At 37.9% G+C, this 17387-nt stretch overlaps 1 protein-coding gene across 2 annotated transcripts; it reads right to left on the reverse strand.

Annotated features, from left to right (window-relative positions):
- Window positions 1-6171: 6171 nt before the first annotated feature.
- LOC101845393 (E3 ubiquitin-protein ligase RNF4) lies at window positions 6172-16768 on the reverse strand. Of its 2 annotated transcripts, none has more exons than XM_005094702.2 (7): window positions 16684-16768; window positions 11353-11476; window positions 10672-10757; window positions 9841-9865; window positions 9278-9479; window positions 8020-8098; window positions 6172-7288 (listed from the first exon to the last, which is right to left on the reverse strand). In XM_005094702.2, exons 2-7 carry the CDS (start codon window positions 11468-11470, stop codon window positions 7139-7141), a joined length of 660 nt encoding a protein of 219 aa, XP_005094759.1. In that variant the 5' UTR covers window positions 11471-11476; window positions 16684-16768; the 3' UTR covers window positions 6172-7138. The 2 variants fall into 2 exon arrangements, with proteins under 2 accessions (XP_005094759.1, XP_005094758.1); XM_005094701.2 differs by having other exon boundaries at window positions 10672-10760.
- Window positions 16769-17387: the final 619 nt, after the last annotated feature.

A 17387-nucleotide genomic window follows, 5' to 3' on the forward strand; every position in this document is an offset into this window, starting at 1 on the left:
GCATTAAGCAAGTAACGATACAGAAATTAGGTTTTAGAAAAGTAAAAGAACTGAAAGTGTTTAGTCTCTTTCTGAAAGAAAAAAATGTGCTTTCTGGATTTAGTACATTTTAAAAAACAGTTTGCCAACGGAATATAGCTCTCTAAATTAAACTAGGTTTCCCCACGCCCGACCCAAACTCAAGTCATTTTGTGTGCAAAGACGAAAAGCCTAACCGTAACATAAAAGAAGCCGGAGCAAAGCTATCTGAAATTATTCGAAATCAAAACTTCTTTAAAAGGTTTATGCGCACCAAGAACCGTGTTTTAGCCCGTAGTTTTAGCTGACGTTTGCTTTGGTTCAATATAAATGATCGACTTTCAGATTTTTACCGTCATGAATGCTATGGTCTACAGTCGTTCTTGCGCTCTCTCGCTCTCTCTCTCTCTCTCTCTCTCTCTCTCTCTCTCTCTCTCTCTCGTGCGCGCGCTCTCTAACACACACACGCACAACGCACACACACACATACAAAAACACACACACACATGACATCTAATACACATAAGCACCTTAAACTTAAAGCACAGGGTTTTCTTCTTTCTTATCTTTTTGTTACTCTCACCAGGACTATGGATGTATGTGCCTGCATGTGTGCGCACGCTTGTGTGTGTGTGTGTGTGTGTGTGTGTGTGTGTGTGTGTGTGTGTGTGTGTGTGCGCGCGCGCGCGCCTGCAAGTGTAGATGTGTCAGTGTCATCTTATGTAACTGTTTGCGTGCTCGTGTGCTTGCGTGCTCGTGTGCTTGCGTGCTCGTGTGTGCGCACTGTGTTGTGTTTGCTGAGACGCAATATAAGGAGGTAGCCCTTCAGGCCGGGAAAAGGGGTGCTGGAAATCAATAGTAATTACGAACAACACTTGTGACGAGATAGTTTTTCCACGAGAAAGTCTGCCGTGCATGCTAATTTCGGCCCCCGATGATGCCTCCCTTGTCTCGTCGTGGCCTGCTATTTATGGGCCTGCTTAAATCATGCAATTTGACAAAGTCTTGGCCCCTGATAAAAGCATCGAAACCCGAGACAGGAAGGGAAAAGAGTTGTCTAAAAAAATAGAGAGAGAAAAAGAAGAATACCCCCAGTGTCATGATATGGACAGAATATCAGATTCAAGAGGGGGAAAAAAGAACTAAAAAGAAAACAAAGAAAAAAAATGAACAATATTGGGCCGGCCTTCCTAACACATTATGATATTAGTTGTGGTTTTTTTAAGAGGTAGGAGAATGGTGTTTTATCCCTAAAGCGAACATAATCGCGAAACAACAAAATATAATTTTTTGTTAAGCGTAAAAACATAATACTCGTAACACATTGTAAACATATTGTCACTTCAACAAATTAGATTGTTGTAGTTGAGCTTCTTGAGAGTACACTGGTATAATATTTTCCCAAGTTCAAAGCTGTTATGCTAAGAATCGAAACCGGTTCCTCTTTGCAATATCGAGCTCACAGTTAATTTTTCGGAAAATCAAATTCTTGCTAATTTCTTAAAAATTAAGTATTAAACTTAGACAATTTTCGTCTGTTGTGTTAGATTAGCTTGAATGTTATTTCACTGCATCAAAAATTCATTACAATAGAATAATTCTGAGAGTTGAGGTGGTGTTTTGAAATACGGTAACCCCAAAAACGCCACGCCAGTATTCGTTATAATGTGTGCATGTACACAGATTCATGCATCAAGGATCAAGGTATTCTTAAGAATAAGATAAGACAAGATAAGATAAGATACATCTTTATTGTCCAGATCCTCGCACATTGGTTTGGTGTTTCATCACGTGTACACACACACACACACACACACACACACACACACACACACACACACACACACCAAAACAAATGGTGAAATGGTATGGGTTTAACGCCCCTATCAACACTATTAGGTTATTTAAGGTGCCGGACCTCCTCGTCTAACGTCCATCTCCGATAGGACCGAGTCAAGTGGGAAGTTCGTGTAAAGTGTCTTTTCCAAGGACACAGCGTCGGACCGAGCTGAGGCTCGAACCCCGAACCCGCAATCTCACGATCAAGTGCGGTAGCCTAACCACTAGACTACCGACGCCACTCACACACACACATGCACACACACACGCAGGCTTACAATCAAATGCACAATACATGTATAAATGAGCAGCAATATAAACAATAAAGATCCTAAGCTAGATAGCCTACATACTCAATGTTATTCTGATGCGTGCTCTAAGGTCTTATGAATACTTATAACAAGATGGTTAAGATGGAAGAATTTTGATGGATGATGGTAAAAGTAAAAATGACGTTCTGTATCTTTCTTTGTTACAGATAAGATCAGAAGCCAGGTCTTTTACTTCGGACTGATGTTGTTTTGTTTTTTAGGCAGCAAGGGATGTTTGCCTAAAAAGGTGGAATTTTTTCTTTTTTTTTTCTTTTTAGTTCCAGCTGTTGTGTACAATTCATCCAAGTAGAGGAATGTAGATGTTGAAATTTTACATGCTTTCCGTACTAAATTAATCGATTTAATGTTTCTTTATCTTGTTGTCTTACTCTTATGTTCCCTGCCAATGCTGTTTGTACAAAAATTGATCATACACTTTCTATGGCTGAAAGATAGAATATTATGGACATCAATGTTTTATCAAGTTTAAAATGCATCAGCTTCCTTAGAAAAATAGTCTTTTGTTCACTTTTTCTTTTTATGTAGGAGAGAAGTGAGGAAAAGCCAGTTGAGTTTGTTTTCTATTGTAACTTTAATGTAACACCCAAATATTTATTCTGACACTTGCTCGATGTTTTCACATTTAATTTCGAGTGGCTGCAGTGACAGTTTCTTTTTTCCAAAGTCAACAACAAGTTCTTCGGGGGGGTTTTTCACATTTAAGAGCAGCTTATGATTTTCACACTATTCAGAAAAGTTAAGTACAAAATTCCGGTTAGCGGTTTCGTATTGGTCAGCCTGAATTAGCCCAATTAATTATGGTTGAATCATCCGTAAATTTTATCAACTTGATGTTACTGTTGCTTATTTGGTAATCGTTTGTGTTTAATAGTGTGAATAAAACTGGTGACAAAACACATCCTTGAGGGGGCCTTGTATTATATTTGTTGTGATGTATGTCGATGAGGAATGTTTTAATTTTACATACTGGGTTCGTTTGGTAAGAAAATTGCCCAGCCGTGATATTAAATTGACGTAAACACCTATGTTTTCTAATTTCTTTAAAAGGATAGCTGTCTGGATAGTATTAAAGGCTGACGAAAATCAACAAACAGGGTCCTACAGTATGTTTTTGAATTGTCCAAGTGTCTATTATATAATATGTTGTCAAGAAATAGTAGAATGGAGTCTTTCACACTTCTCCCGTAATGCGAATGTAGAGGGTCCTGGATGGGTTCTATGTATGTATGTTCGTAGTCTTTTTTAGCACAATTTTTTTCTAGACATTTTATAACTCTACGGATGTTAAGGCTATAGGTCTTAGGTCTTTCATTTCTGTAATTTTTTCTTTCTTTGCTGACACATGCTATTCCCACTACATGTATTAGGAAATGTTCTGAAATCGTTCCCCTTACTCCAAAGGGGCTTTTTTTAAGCCACCAAAACAGCGGATGTGCCTTGAAAAATTGTGCGGGCATGTGCGTGTATGTGTGTGCGTGTGCATGTGTGCGTGTGCATGTGTGTGTGTGTGTGTGTGTGTGTGTGTGTGTGCGCGTGTGTGTGTGTGTGTTTGCCTTTTGAGGAGGGTGGGGGGGGGTATTGAATCACAATTTACTGTACTAATTTACTACCAATTTATGCGATCCAAATGATGCAAGTCGAAATCATAGAAGCAGTCAAGATTTAATGTTGTATTATTATAACACATTTGTGTGTGCACACATGTGTGTATCTGTGGGCGTACTTACTGACGTCTATGGTAAGCTGCACATGTAGCCTACATTTGACATGCTATACCATAAACGCCACATCGACAGTTTGTTGAATCATTACGAAAGCAGGCTGCTTTAATCTTGCCAGTCAAGGCACACGCAGGCCAAATATGATACACATCCCAGCTGAGATTTTACATACATAAAAAGTTAAAAAAGGTGTCTCTGATGTGGGAATCCACGTCTTTTTGTGTGAAGAGGGAGAGGCTGACTCAGCATTAGCTCAGACTAAGAGAACAATTATCATGATGGGTTAGGGCGCAGATTTTCTTCTTCTTCTTTGCGTACCCCTGAAAGATCTCAGGGATAGTCGACTGCTGGTTTTTCTGCAAAGGGATCTTTAACATGCGCGATCTAGCGCACGCAACCCCCAAATTTTTTCGGCCTTGGACTATCCAAGAAGGCTTGGTGTTTAGACCTTACCTAGGTGCCTTAAGGTCAGGGGTATGGCTGAAAGACAGCAATAAGAAAGGGTGCGGATGACATCATTTGGAATTCCCAATAGGCATTCTTGAACTTGGGTTGTTTGGAAAGTTTTCAAGGTCATCCACAGACGCGGCTTGATATTATCGGAGATGGTCAAAAAATTGTGACCAAGCCTTGAATATTGTTGCAATATGAAATGGTGTTAAATTCACACTATTACTAATTATTGCCTAATAAGAATGCCATGACACCACAAACGTCAGTGTTCTAGAACTAAGGGGGTTCATCTCCAACAATTGACATTTAAATTGGAATAGAAAAAAAAATTTTTTTTTAAACTACTTGGCTACATCTTAGGCCAAATTGGAGACTTGATCCGTTGCAGAAAGTTCACAGTGGGAAGCGTAGAGAACAAGAGAGCACCTAAATTTGTTGGTCATAATTATTTTTGTCATGAAAGTTTTAAATCATATTCAGTATTTTCTCGTACAAAGAAATGAACCATAATTATCTATAAGTATAAGTAATGCTGCAATCTTTCCAAATATCTTAGAACAATCTGGCCATGCACAGTACTCATAACGTCAAGCAGATCTCAATCACAGGTAATGTGAAAAAATTACCTCCTTTTGACACGACAAAATAATACACTATGACTTTCACTTTCACCACGACCAACAGAATAAGGCAAATGCAAGCTACCTTTCACTTTAAGAAAAAAAAAAATTTTTCTTTCGGTGACAAAAAAAGAGCAAGAGCACAGAGAAAACTGTCAGTTCGACTTTCCTCAATGCTTAACTAGATTCAAACCCTTCTTTTTAATCTATCATCTCTCACTGTCAGCACTGACATTACAGTGGTATCAAAAAAATTCTAGTCTTTTACGTGTCTCTTTTCTCCTTCCTGGAATTCGTCTGGTATACAAAATTTAAGCATCTAGAGCTTGAACAAATCAAAAGGTTCAAGAACAGCATAAAAAGACATGAAAGATGGAAAGCTTGACAAGAGAAAAAAAAACCAAAAGCAAACTGTTTAAATACATCACACAGTGGCATTTATTTCTTATGAAAAGAAAAAAAAAAGAAAGAAAGAAAAAGAAAGCACAGAGCTATATATACTGAAGTATGTACACATCTGAATCTGTGTTCACAATTTAAAAAAAAAAAAATCAGACAATTAAATCATCAGTATAGCTCACCCATCTTCATATATATATGCTGACAACATCTTGGTATGTACAGAAAACAGAGTATCTATATTTTCATAAGAAACATACGGAAATAGATTCAAAGGTATGGCCGAAATACAAAATTACAACATAATGAAGGCTGATTATAAGGACAGACCTCAAAATTCATGAAAAAGACAATATGAGCAAAGTATTACCTCCCAAGTATTCTCCGCTTCTTTCACCTCTAACGTGCACAACATACAATCACAACGCGGTAACTCCCCCTAAAAATATTTTTCTCGGGAACATATTAAAAACACTCTGAAATCTCCACACAAAAAACATTTGCAGCCTTCAGCTACAGAAACCAACAATGTTTCAACTTATAGCTGATCCTGCGAAATATTATGTCAGTCACACTTTCCCACATCCAATGCTTTGTCAAAAGCTCACCAAAAAAAATTCTACCACGTTTTCAATTTCATTACTTTGAGCCACTCTACTTTAAGTGAAATTAACCCAGGAAAATTTGTTCTGAATATAAGCTGAAACAAGAAATAGTGGAACTCGGATTCAACTAACTCAGATTCAACGAAAATTTGGATTTTAAAAAAGGTGACAGATTCCCTGTTTTTTTCTTATTTCATTAAAATCAATCAAATATCTTGAATTTAACAAACAAATAAATTAGCGAACTCGGATTCAATGAAGTCGCTTTCATTGTGAACAGCTCTCACTGATATGGCTTCGCACATTTTTCTCCTGCAACACACCTTGTCTACTCTGTTCCAAGAGACCATCCATTGCAAATGCACTGTTAGTAGATCATTACCCGCTTATCTTAGGCTACCCTATTGTGTATATCAGTACATCTTATACGACCAATCAGAAGTCTTCTTTCACACCAACGAGCGCGTAGTTGACAAGCGCATTAAATATGACACGTTTTAGTGTGTGCTTGGGTCGAGAGAGGTCGGGTGGGTGGCCAGCACATGTGTGGCTGTCAGTGCTTGTGTCTGGGGGGGGGTTGGAAAAAAAAGGGGCGAGGGTTGGTGGGGGGTGCATAAGCGCAAGTGTTGCTGGTGTGGAAAGTGGAAAGTCGGCAGAGATAAACTCTCTCTGCAGTTACTGAGCAATGAAATACAAGCCTCGAGATTTAAAACTACATAAACATAATGAATTGGGTACAGGTCTGTGAAAACAGACGTTGCCGTATGCTCAACGCTACATTGTCACACATCTTGTTGCTCACATAGCTCTAAAGATCACTCAGATCCAACGAAAACAAAGGTTGAGGGTCAGGCTGGACGACTTCATTATATCCGAGTTTCACTGTATAGAAGATTTCCCAAAGTCCAGTTTTCAGCATAAGGACTAATTTGTTCATCAAGAGTAATAACCAGAAGTTAGGCTAAATGTGAAGGATTTTATAATGCCTGTATGGAATCAGTACAACTCTCATGTTACTGCATACAGAAGTGATCAATGACAGTACCAACAGCGACAATTTTGATGAAGATCCACAAATATTAGGCGAGAAAGTTAGTGTAAAACTTCCCAATTCCCAACCCTCTCCAGGACAACACATTTATACTTCCCATCTATAAAAATAATGGATGAAAACTTTTCTTTGTCAGTTTTTTCCGACAGGTGGGACAAGCGTGTTGGGTGTCAATGGCCGTTTTAATGCACTCATCACAGAATATGTGGCCACAGTTTGTGGAAATCACTTGACGATGTGTATGCCTTATCTGAAAAAGAAAAAACCAAAATGCCCCTATTGAAAAAAAGTATGGAGTATTTTCAAAACTAGTACAAATTTTAAAATTTGATACCCAAGTCAATTATATGAAAACTTTTGTAATTTTGTTTGTAAGCGCATTTTTTACAGCCATCAGTTTCTGACCAATAACTTTTCTGTGCCCGAGTACCAAAAAAAAAAATGAATAACAGCATTTTTCAGCGTAATTACAATTTATATCTTGTCACGAGTAACGATAGAATACAGAATCTCCATCAAAAGTATCCAAGTTCAGCTCTTAATCTCTTCGTTGCCTTCTGACATACCTTGTACGTCATGAGAAAACATAATTTTTGGTTGTGTGGCACACCGTGTATGTCATGTTAGTTGGAAAATTTGCCACTCCTGGTTTCCTGTATGACGTTACATGTACGGCAGGATAATCACCTGGCTTAATTCTTCTGCAAGGAGTTTTAGCCATAAGCATTGCCTGGATTCGTATTCAGGAAGAAAAGACGAGCTTACCGGTACCAAATTTGCTAGTATTACTTAACTGCAAGGCTTGCAATTGACCGATAAAAACACAGATTTAGGGCGGCGGGCTGCAGCATGCTCCCGCAAAACATAAACATCAAACTGATTTTTAAAAGGCAAATAAATTGATTCACTTTTAGACTTAGATTTGCAAGTTATTTGAACTTATGAGAAAGATGTACTTACACATAATGCATAGTACCTCACCTGTTTCAAATCGTCCAAACAAATTGGACACGAAACTTTCACAGGCTCTGGAGACTGTAGCAGGCTATTACTGGCAGTGCTGGAAGAGATTTAAAACAGAGTATAAGGCTTATCAGAGTTTAATTCATGGCTTAAGTCCTTAAATAAACAATCAAATAGTGAAGTTCCCCATAATTTATCACAAAGTTCACGAAATGTGCAGACAAGCTCTCACAAGGCTTGACCAAAACAGGTTAGAAACCAGAGAAATAAACCAAACACCTCTATCGTGAATTTCTCATTAGTTGTACAAGTGACCCAGCCTTCACGAATGAAAGTTTTTATTGCAAGTCATAAACTATATTAGGATTCTTTATGCTCGAGCATTTACATAACTTGCACCTTATGACCCTTATATACAATGTAAGTCAGTCTAACACTTGATAAAGAATAACTGTGAATATCCAAAACTTAAAATATTCCAATCAATACCAGCCTAAAATTAAGTTTCACCTACCATGCACATGTCATAACATTGAAAAGAGACTCATAACTCGACAATGAAGCTGAGCTTGCATTAAGTATTGATGGGAAGCAGTTTAGTCTATTTTCTCAAGAGGATTTATTTTATTAAACCATGCGATTTTGAAGGAAGCAATTTTCAAATTTCGATATACTATATGGTATTTCCATACTTATAAATGGTCTCTTCGTTTTTCTAAACATAAGTCAACACAGTCTAGAAGACTTTTAAAATGGGTTTTGTCTTTTCAATTCCACACGTGAAAACAAAATGTGAGGCATCGTGGTGAATTGAGGCGCTTGTCAAAATAATGAAATCGAAGAAACCAGCATTTTTCCACCAGTTTGACAATTTGTACAGACTTTTTGTTTTTTGATTAAACACCTTTGTACGTCCATTTGAAAACATATATTTCTGTGGGGATTTTTCGGTAAAACATTGATAAAAGGCACAAAAAATGTAAATAAGCAGCTTCCAAGCACTCTCAAACTATGTAAGTCACCAAACTTTGGCGGCCACTTACTCATTAATTTCAACTCTGAAATCAAGCGACCCCCACTTGCTTCGGCCATAAATATCTCGACTTCTATTCAAGATAAATGGGCATTTTTTTCCTCCAAAGAAAGACAAATGAACAAGCTATAAGACGATACTAATAACTTCACAAGTGCAAACATTGACTAGTGCCAGACGCCACCGCGTCGTGACACAAATGTTCAAAATGTTTATTTAAAAAAACCATTTCCATTAACTCACTTTTGAGGTGGGACAGTGAAAGGCATTTCCGGCAGCTCGTCACTGTCACTATCACTGTTAGAAGACACTTCATGTACGTTAGTAGATGGGGAGGTTCGACTGCGCCGGTTCGCATTCGAACCCGCAGCCCTGCTTGGTCCTCCACTGTTGCCACTTCTCCTCCTTCCCAGTCGTCCTCGTCCACGCCGATGTCGGACGGGGCCTAAAAATAATTTGTTCATGCAAGTCACCAACATAACTAAACCATAAATTCTATTCAGAGGTGTAAAAGCAGATCACGTGGAATTGCATAAGAAGCAAGGCTTCCAGTTGGTTTTGTGAGATACCAGCTGATCCCAGACTACCAACATTTCAAACTGAGCTTTCAATTGTAAGTTTTATGTATTAATATTTAAACTCCAAATTAATGCACAACACAATGCTTCAGCATAAACTCGGGGAGAAGCATAATAACCTCCAAGATTTATTAAAAGCCTTTATCTCAGGAAGCAATCTCAGGAAGCAACCGTTGCAAAAACAAAAAAGTTCGCAGAAAACTGTTCTAAATAAAGTAAACCACTCACCGATATCATCAGCAGGAGTAAGAACCTGTGACAGAAAGAAACAATGATCCTATACACCAACAACAATCACAAAATATAATCTTTTCTACTTGTATAATATCATGTAGTCTCCTGAAGCTCACAAAAACTCGTAATGAAAAAAACAAAGGTAAAAAAAAAACGAATATGGACCACATATTAATATTGCATGGCATAGTGGAAGCTTTTACAAATCAAAACCACTTTCTTTAGTTTTTAGTCTGATGTGATAAGTATGGAGAGAAAACAAAGTCTGGGAGCACCAATGTATCTATTACAAAATGCACAGTCACAGTACAGTACACAAGTAAATACTTGTAACTGACAGTCTTAACTCTTTAAACCTTATCAGACGCTGGGAACGTCCGGCGGTAATAACCCTGTTCACCATCGGACGCTGATACTGTGACAACATTTATTTTTCGTTTTATTTAGAGCTAGTTTTTGCTTGTTTTTCGGAAATATTCCCCAACCAAGTTTTTTAGTAAAGACTAAGCATTTGTTTCCGCCATTTAGAAGTTGGAGGCAAACTTTTGGGTTATAATATGCACCAGGTTTAGGAGACTGTAGAAAAAACTCCGGGAAACAGTGGAAAAAAACTCAGTGTTTAAAGAGTTATTCAGTGGTCTGTAAAGGGTAACTTTGTGCACAGCTCGCTAGAAACCAACAATGAGAATATTATGCTGTTGACCAAAAAAAATGGTCAAAGGATAAACAAAACACTGGCAACATCAATACTTCTAAAATTGCAGAAATTCCAGAAAAACGGGCAACTCAGTAGGGAATTCAAGTGGCAATAAAAGTCATACAAACCACAACAGGACTGTCCATGATTCCATGAGAGTGAGTCAGGTCAATCACCTCTTCTATTGAGGTATCAGTAGTCAGGTCTATGCACGCTGCTGAAAAGAAAGAATGATTGTTAAAATTATAGAAAAGACAGAAGCAGCAATTAAAGAAATTAATGATGATGAAAGGCCGAATTTAAAAATCCATTTTTCCATCATCATGATCATTATCATCACAGACTAAATAATTCCTCTTTTTCTTGTTGTGCTTTTCTTGTTTCTTTTTTCTTGAAACATAACAATTTGCACAATTTCCATACATTTTTACGCAACCTACAAATATCGGCACCGAAATCAGGACACGGGACCAAACCCCCCCCCCCCCCAAAAAAAACAACAAAAACCTATTTTCCAGTCATGAGAAAATAATCAGACATAACTTTGCATATATCAAAGACTTGATTTAACTTTAAGTTTAATACAAGACTCAAGAGCCAGACAACAGGAGTGCTGTGGCTATCATCCAAAGTTCTCGTGCTGGTATATTTTCCATTTGGGATTAATTTAGATAAATTTTCTTATTTCATCTCAAGTATCGGGGAGGCCTCCAAATACAAAACTCAAGTCTGTGGGACTGACACTCCAAGTAGATCCAGCCCTCTAACCATCAACACAAAAGTAAATACGAATAAAGAGAAGTGTATACTTGTTCTTTGGTCGGCGATGACAACATCATCATCAGTATTGTCCACGACAGCAGGCTCAACCCATCCTCGGCGAGCCCTGGTTCTCCTTCTCTGAGACGGGCTCCCTCCAGTGGCCATAATATTCTTTATAAAAGAGAAAAACAAAAGCAAAAATCAGTACATCAGCCAGAAGAAGTAATCAATAAGTACCACAATGATGGCACAAGGGTGAAGACCTATAGCTATCTATACAACAACTACTTTATTTCTACACGAGCATGGACTATACAGACATAAAATAGAGACCAGTTCAATTTTTAAATCTTATAAAAAAGTTTGATGATATAAGCCTATTTCTTCTGAACTGTGGTATTGGATTGAATTAAAGGGTGAAGAATACAAAATTTAGAAGCCTCCTTTTGTAGGTTAGCATTCTGTATTGAATTTATGTTCCTTTTTTGCATGTCAGTTCAAGCACTGGTATAAAATTATACTTTCCATACTCCACATCTAGGCACACATTACTAGGGTCATAGAATGTACATTACAATATCACTCCTCTTTGAGATACAAAAAACAAAGCCTCCTCAAAAAAGCTTGTAGCCACATCTACACGAGTTGCACTGTGGTGAAATCCGGTACTCTTCAAAATAATGAAATCGAAGAAGCCACAATTTTTCCGGCTACGTGCCAAATTTTTATTGATTTCATTTTTTTCTATTTTTCTAAACACCTTTCATGTCTGTTCAAAAACACATTTCTGTGGGGATTTCACCGAAGAACACTGATCAAAACCACAAAAAATATGTAAATTTACAGTTTCCAAAGACTCTTTTTTAAGCTTTGGAAATCATCAAACTTTGGCAGCCATTTTCTCACTCATTTTACCTCTGACACCAGGCAACCCCTACCTCCTTCGGTCGCAAATATCTGGACTTCTTTTTAAGAAAGCTATATCTTTTTATCAGAAGCAAGACAAACGAATAATACCAATACAATGTAACTCCATATGCCCAAAAATTGACAAACGGCTGATTTTAAGTCCATTTTGAAAAGACAATTCTGTGTAAACTTCACAGAAAAATGTTGAGCAAAGGCACAAAAAATGTAAATATTCAGTTTCCAGATACTCAAAGTTTTGAAGTCAATAAACTTGGCAGTCATTTGTTTGTTAATTTTACCTACTTTACCCCTGACAACTCAACCTGGTAACACAACCTCCTTCAGTGATGCAAAATACAGCTTTCTATCCTCGCTCCTCCCTTGATAAATTCCTCTTTAACTACCTGTATAAAATGGAAACCTGTCAAATGCGGAAGCAGAAAGAAAAATATGCTCCCTTTCTACGGTTTTTACCTGTCTGAGAAGGAAAAGGCTTTGCCCACTCAACCCGGAGATGAAACAAAACTCGCAAGTTTGGTTCCGTCGGCTCTTAACTTTACGCCATAGCACCAGGCGAGGAAGGGGAGTAGAGGTACACTTTGGGAGTAGATATGTTAACCCATCTATGTGAGCCCTTAGCAGTGCAGATAGTCTGAATGGTGTGGGTATAAAATCGCACGAGTGCCAGTGGAAGTGCTCGAGTGGGGCTCCAACATTGAAGTCACGCTAATTAAAATTCACAGAATTGGGCAAAAATACGGCTCAAAACCTTTTACGTCCATTTAAAAACAGATTCCTGAAAGGAATTTGCTGAAAAAGATTGATCAAAGGCACATAAAAATAAAAATGGGAATTTGCAATTTCCAAGGACACTATGTAGTACAAACTCAGTACAGCTTTGGAAGTCACCAAACTTTGGCAGTCATTTTCTCGCTGATTTTTCCTCAGACAACAGCAGACCTCCACCTCTTTAAATCACAAATCTCTTCACTTATAAATTTTAATAGATGTTAGAAATTATTTTTATCAAAAGCAAGATAAATGAACAAGCTAAAAGATTTTATCAAAACTATTGATGATAATCAATATCAAGCCAATTTATTATAACTATGCCAGTACATAGACGAGTGCCTGATCATTCCACCGCGTCATAACATAACATGTAGGCCTACTTGGTACATGGAGGTGATCCATATTTATGTAAAAATTATGTCCAAAAAGGTAGAAAATGACTTAGTGCTTACATGATATAAAATTCGAAAGAAAATAATACAAGACAATGTAATAATAACAATTTATAAATATTGATATCATGCCTTATGGTTTAAGTGGTCTAAGTCTAAAATATAAAAAAAAGTGCTGCAGCCTGCATTTTGATTCAGTACAGAGGTAGCTATACACTTTTAAGTCACACCTCTACCTCGCTTCTGAACTGTGTAGCCTTCCGCAGGTCTATTATGGAATTTTCCAATTTGAGTCTTTTTTTGTTTATGGTAGAGGGTTTTACGACGCTTGCAACTGCATAAGGTCATATTCTTTAATTTATTATTTTAACCACCCACAATGTGACATCTGTAGATAAGAGGTGAGATTTTGCCAGTCCTTCCATTTCCTTCACAGTACAAACTTCCTTTCACAAAAGTACATGCATAGACAAGGGCCAACAGGTTTCAACTTGTAATCCTCCTATTCACAATTTTTTTTTACTAATATTTGAATTGATTGTCTGTATTCAACTCAATTCCAAAAAGACTTTCGTACCAAGCGACCACCCCAGCAAACACAATCATAGAAGAGACTTACCTTAACCCAACCCCTACCCCAAAATTAAAACCCAAACTAGTGTAAACCCTTCCTAAACCTCTATTTATTCTACTGTTTCATAGAGATGATAGTGGTCGCTCTTTACGGAATCGAAGTGGCTAGCCAGTACAGCTAGCTGATAGTCTAGACTGCCAGTCTAGCCGTACTTGGAGCTGGGTTTGGCCCTATTTACCGAAACCTGTTGAGTACACAGGTCTCATAGATCTAGTAATTATTCTGGTTTAAAATGTGCATGTCAGCAAGGCATCTTTTTGTTTCGTCTAAAATACAAATTTATACTTTAGGTAAGGCAAACTAAACTTTCATTTATATTCAGCCATTATTATTAAGTACGGTTAGCCTGCCAGTCTAGCCGTACTTATTTTAGGCCCCATTAGAACCCCGTTGAGTACACAGGTCTCATTCATAAGTAAACATTCAGGTTTAAAATAATACACTGTCAGCAAGGCACCTGGTTTTATACTTTAGAATTGCAAACTAAAAATTTTACAATTCAGTAGGCCTATTTTTATTTTATTTTTTTGTCAGTCTAGCCAACATATAAACGGCTAGCCCAGCCGTCTAGCCGTCATTAAGAACGGCTAGCCTGCCAGTCTAGCCGTACGCCTAGCAGTCTAGCCGTCATTAAGTTTAAGTATGGCTAGCCTCTTCCTTACTTACGGAAAATTTCTCCACAGCTCCAACCTAAAATTAACATTTTTGTGTGCTAAGCATGGCATGTGAGATAAAAATCTTTTAAACTGGATTCATTATTATTAGGCAGGCTCTATTTCTCCGAACGTTCGGGAAAATAAACTTCTTGAACTCTATTTAGAACTCTGAACGGTTTCTGTTCTCAAGATTTGTTGAACAATTGTCAATAAAATGGCCCGTGTGTGTGTGTGTGTGAGTGAGTGTGCATGTCATATATGTGTGTGTGTGAGTGAGTGTGCATGTGTGTATTGTGTATATAAAATAAGTGAGTGAGTGTACGTGTGTGTGAGTGAGTGTGAGTGTGTGTGCGAGTGTGTGTGTGTGTGTGTCTGTGTGTGTGTAAGTGTAAGGTGTGAACGGGGTGGGGGGGGGGGGTAGAGGACGTGGAGGGATTTTTCTTTTTTTACAAGAAGAAGGATTTTAGTTTTTGCCGGGCGACTAAATGCAACATAGGTTATTGCCAAGGTCTATCAGTCTTGTTTTCTCGCAGTACCTTTGGAAGGCATTTTCAAATGAAGTATAGTCCGCAAACGTTGCCCCAACCACAATTGAAGTATATCTGAATATTCAGACTTTTAAAAATTTCTAGCTCTAGAAATTGAATTCCATGCAAAAAATGCTTGAACTTCCCAGTCCTCGCAGAATGGCAGAATGAAAGATGACGCCAAACTCTCGCAAAAGTGGCTAGCTGTACTTAGATCTAGATTCTAGGTTTGGCCCTACTGACTAAAACCTGTTGTGTACACAGGTATTATTAGATCTAGATCTAGTAATTATTCAGGTTTAAAATATATGCAAGTCAGAAAGGCGCCTTTTGGTTTTTTTCTGAAATACAATAGATTCTAGATCTACTTTACTTTAAAATTTAGGCATTGCAAACTAAAAATTTCATTTACAATTCAGCGATCAATAATAAGTACGGCTAGCCTGATAGTCTAGCCCTCCTTAAGTACGGCTAGCCTCTTCCAATTATTTAACAAAAGAAAGTGGCTATTCTCACCCGCCCGGAAGTTCTCGCAAAATCAACTCCTCCCCTCTTCTCTCTCTCTCTGTCTCTTTCTGAATACTGTCTATCGGTGTGGACGATCAAATTGACCAAAACAAAGTTAAAAAATGATGTTAAAACACAAAAGTAAATTAATTTGGTTGTCTACAAAGATGCTACGGCTATTTAACTTTTCGAATCGAGCCGAACTACGCGGGTCGCCATTTTGTTTTGCCCGGAAATTCTCGCGCTACTCCTCTCTCTCTTTCTCTCTCTCTCTCCACTGCCCACAGACAAAATTGTACGCTTTTAGTAGGCTACAGTTGTAATGGAACGTTTGTTCACGGCACAGAATTCTACAATTTTTCTGTTATCACAGTGTAGAATTCTGTGGTTTACGGTGAACGCAAAATTTGGTGAACGCGTAGCGGGTGAGAATAGCCACAAGACTCGCCTGCACTATTCTCACTCCGGGTGAGAATAGAGAGGTGACCTTAACAAAAATCTCGAGAATGGAAACCATTCAGAGAAATAGAGTAGTTTATTTTCCCGAATGTTCGGAGAAATAGTTAGAAAAAATCTACTTTGTTATTATTATTAAAATAGAAATCTACATTTTAGTAGGACTACGACATGTTAATTTGTTAAAATGTTAAAATTTCACCTCTCAGTGTAGTCTCAGCCTTATTCTAAGTAGGGTAGTATCTAGATCTAGATTCTAGACCTTAAAGGCCTTCTATTGATTTCAGCCTCAGAAGTAGATCTAGAGTGCAGAATGATTTCAGTTTGTCTTAACCCCCAGTTTGTTCTAACCAAAACAAGACTTTACAAGTCTTACAAGACGCCTCCTACACCGTCTCTCAGCAGAATTATCAATTAAGATCTCTCTTGACTACTTCACACAACATCAATTATCAACTTTGACCAAGTACCACAATAGGACACCAGCAGAACAATGAAAATTTACCCAAAATAATAGTGCTGATAAGATGTTGTTTGGCTGTGTTAGATTGCTCACTGTTCGAGTTCTTTCAAACAATCTGTTTTCTTGAAGCTCTTTCGATTTTGAGGTTTAGAAAATGGAAATGTTTGTAACATCAAAGTATAAAGAGCGGTAAAAATCTTCGTTTTCAAAAGTTTTCAGATTTTTTTTAAAGTTTATACATTTTTATGCTGGATTCACACTGTCGTTATTTGATTTTCAGGTGTTTCACACTCCTTCTTTCTCATTAAACTGTCTGTTTACTAAGATGGAAAGCATTTCACCATTATTATCACGGTAGCGGCAAAGGAGTCGTTCTCACTCGGACTGATTTCTCAAGCCGACTTGGAAAATCAATTAGGCAGGCCAACACTCTGGACTCCCCGAGTCTTTTGCCGGACTCTAACCCATCCCCAACAATCCAACAAAGTATGATTTTAAAGTGTCCCCACCCCTGGTGGTGGGGGAGCCCATAATTTTACTATGAGGGAGCAAAGAATACATCTGCCGTGATACTGCGTGTCGTAAGAGGCGACTAAACGTACATAGGTCTGGTCGCCCGAAAATTGCCAGTTTGCGGAGGGCCAACTACCCAACCCAGTAAAAAAAAAAACCAGTAAGTTACAGAAACACGGACAAACACAGCTTTTATTTTTCAATATTGGGAGACGGAGGAGCTTCTGCGTCAG

This window comes from Aplysia californica, unplaced genomic scaffold (assembly GCF_000002075.1).
Source record: "Aplysia californica isolate F4 #8 unplaced genomic scaffold, AplCal3.0 scaffold00088, whole genome shotgun sequence".
NCBI lineage: Eukaryota > Metazoa > Mollusca > Gastropoda > Aplysiida > Aplysiidae > Aplysia > Aplysia californica.

Bases quoted from the DNA above. Each gene is read 5' to 3' on its own strand.
- LOC101845393 (XM_005094701.2), bottom strand. From the start codon at position 11,470: ATGGCCACTGGAGGGAGCCCGTCTCAGAGAAGGAGAACCAGGGCTCGC. The intron at 10,761-11,352 runs GTATACACTTCT...CTTTCTTTTCAG, and splicing joins CATCGCCGACCAAAGAACAA to CAGCGTGCATAGACCTGACT. The intron at 8,099-9,277 runs GTGAGTTAATGG...AATCTCTTCCAG, and splicing joins TTCACTGTCCCACCTCAAAA to CACTGCCAGTAATAGCCTGC.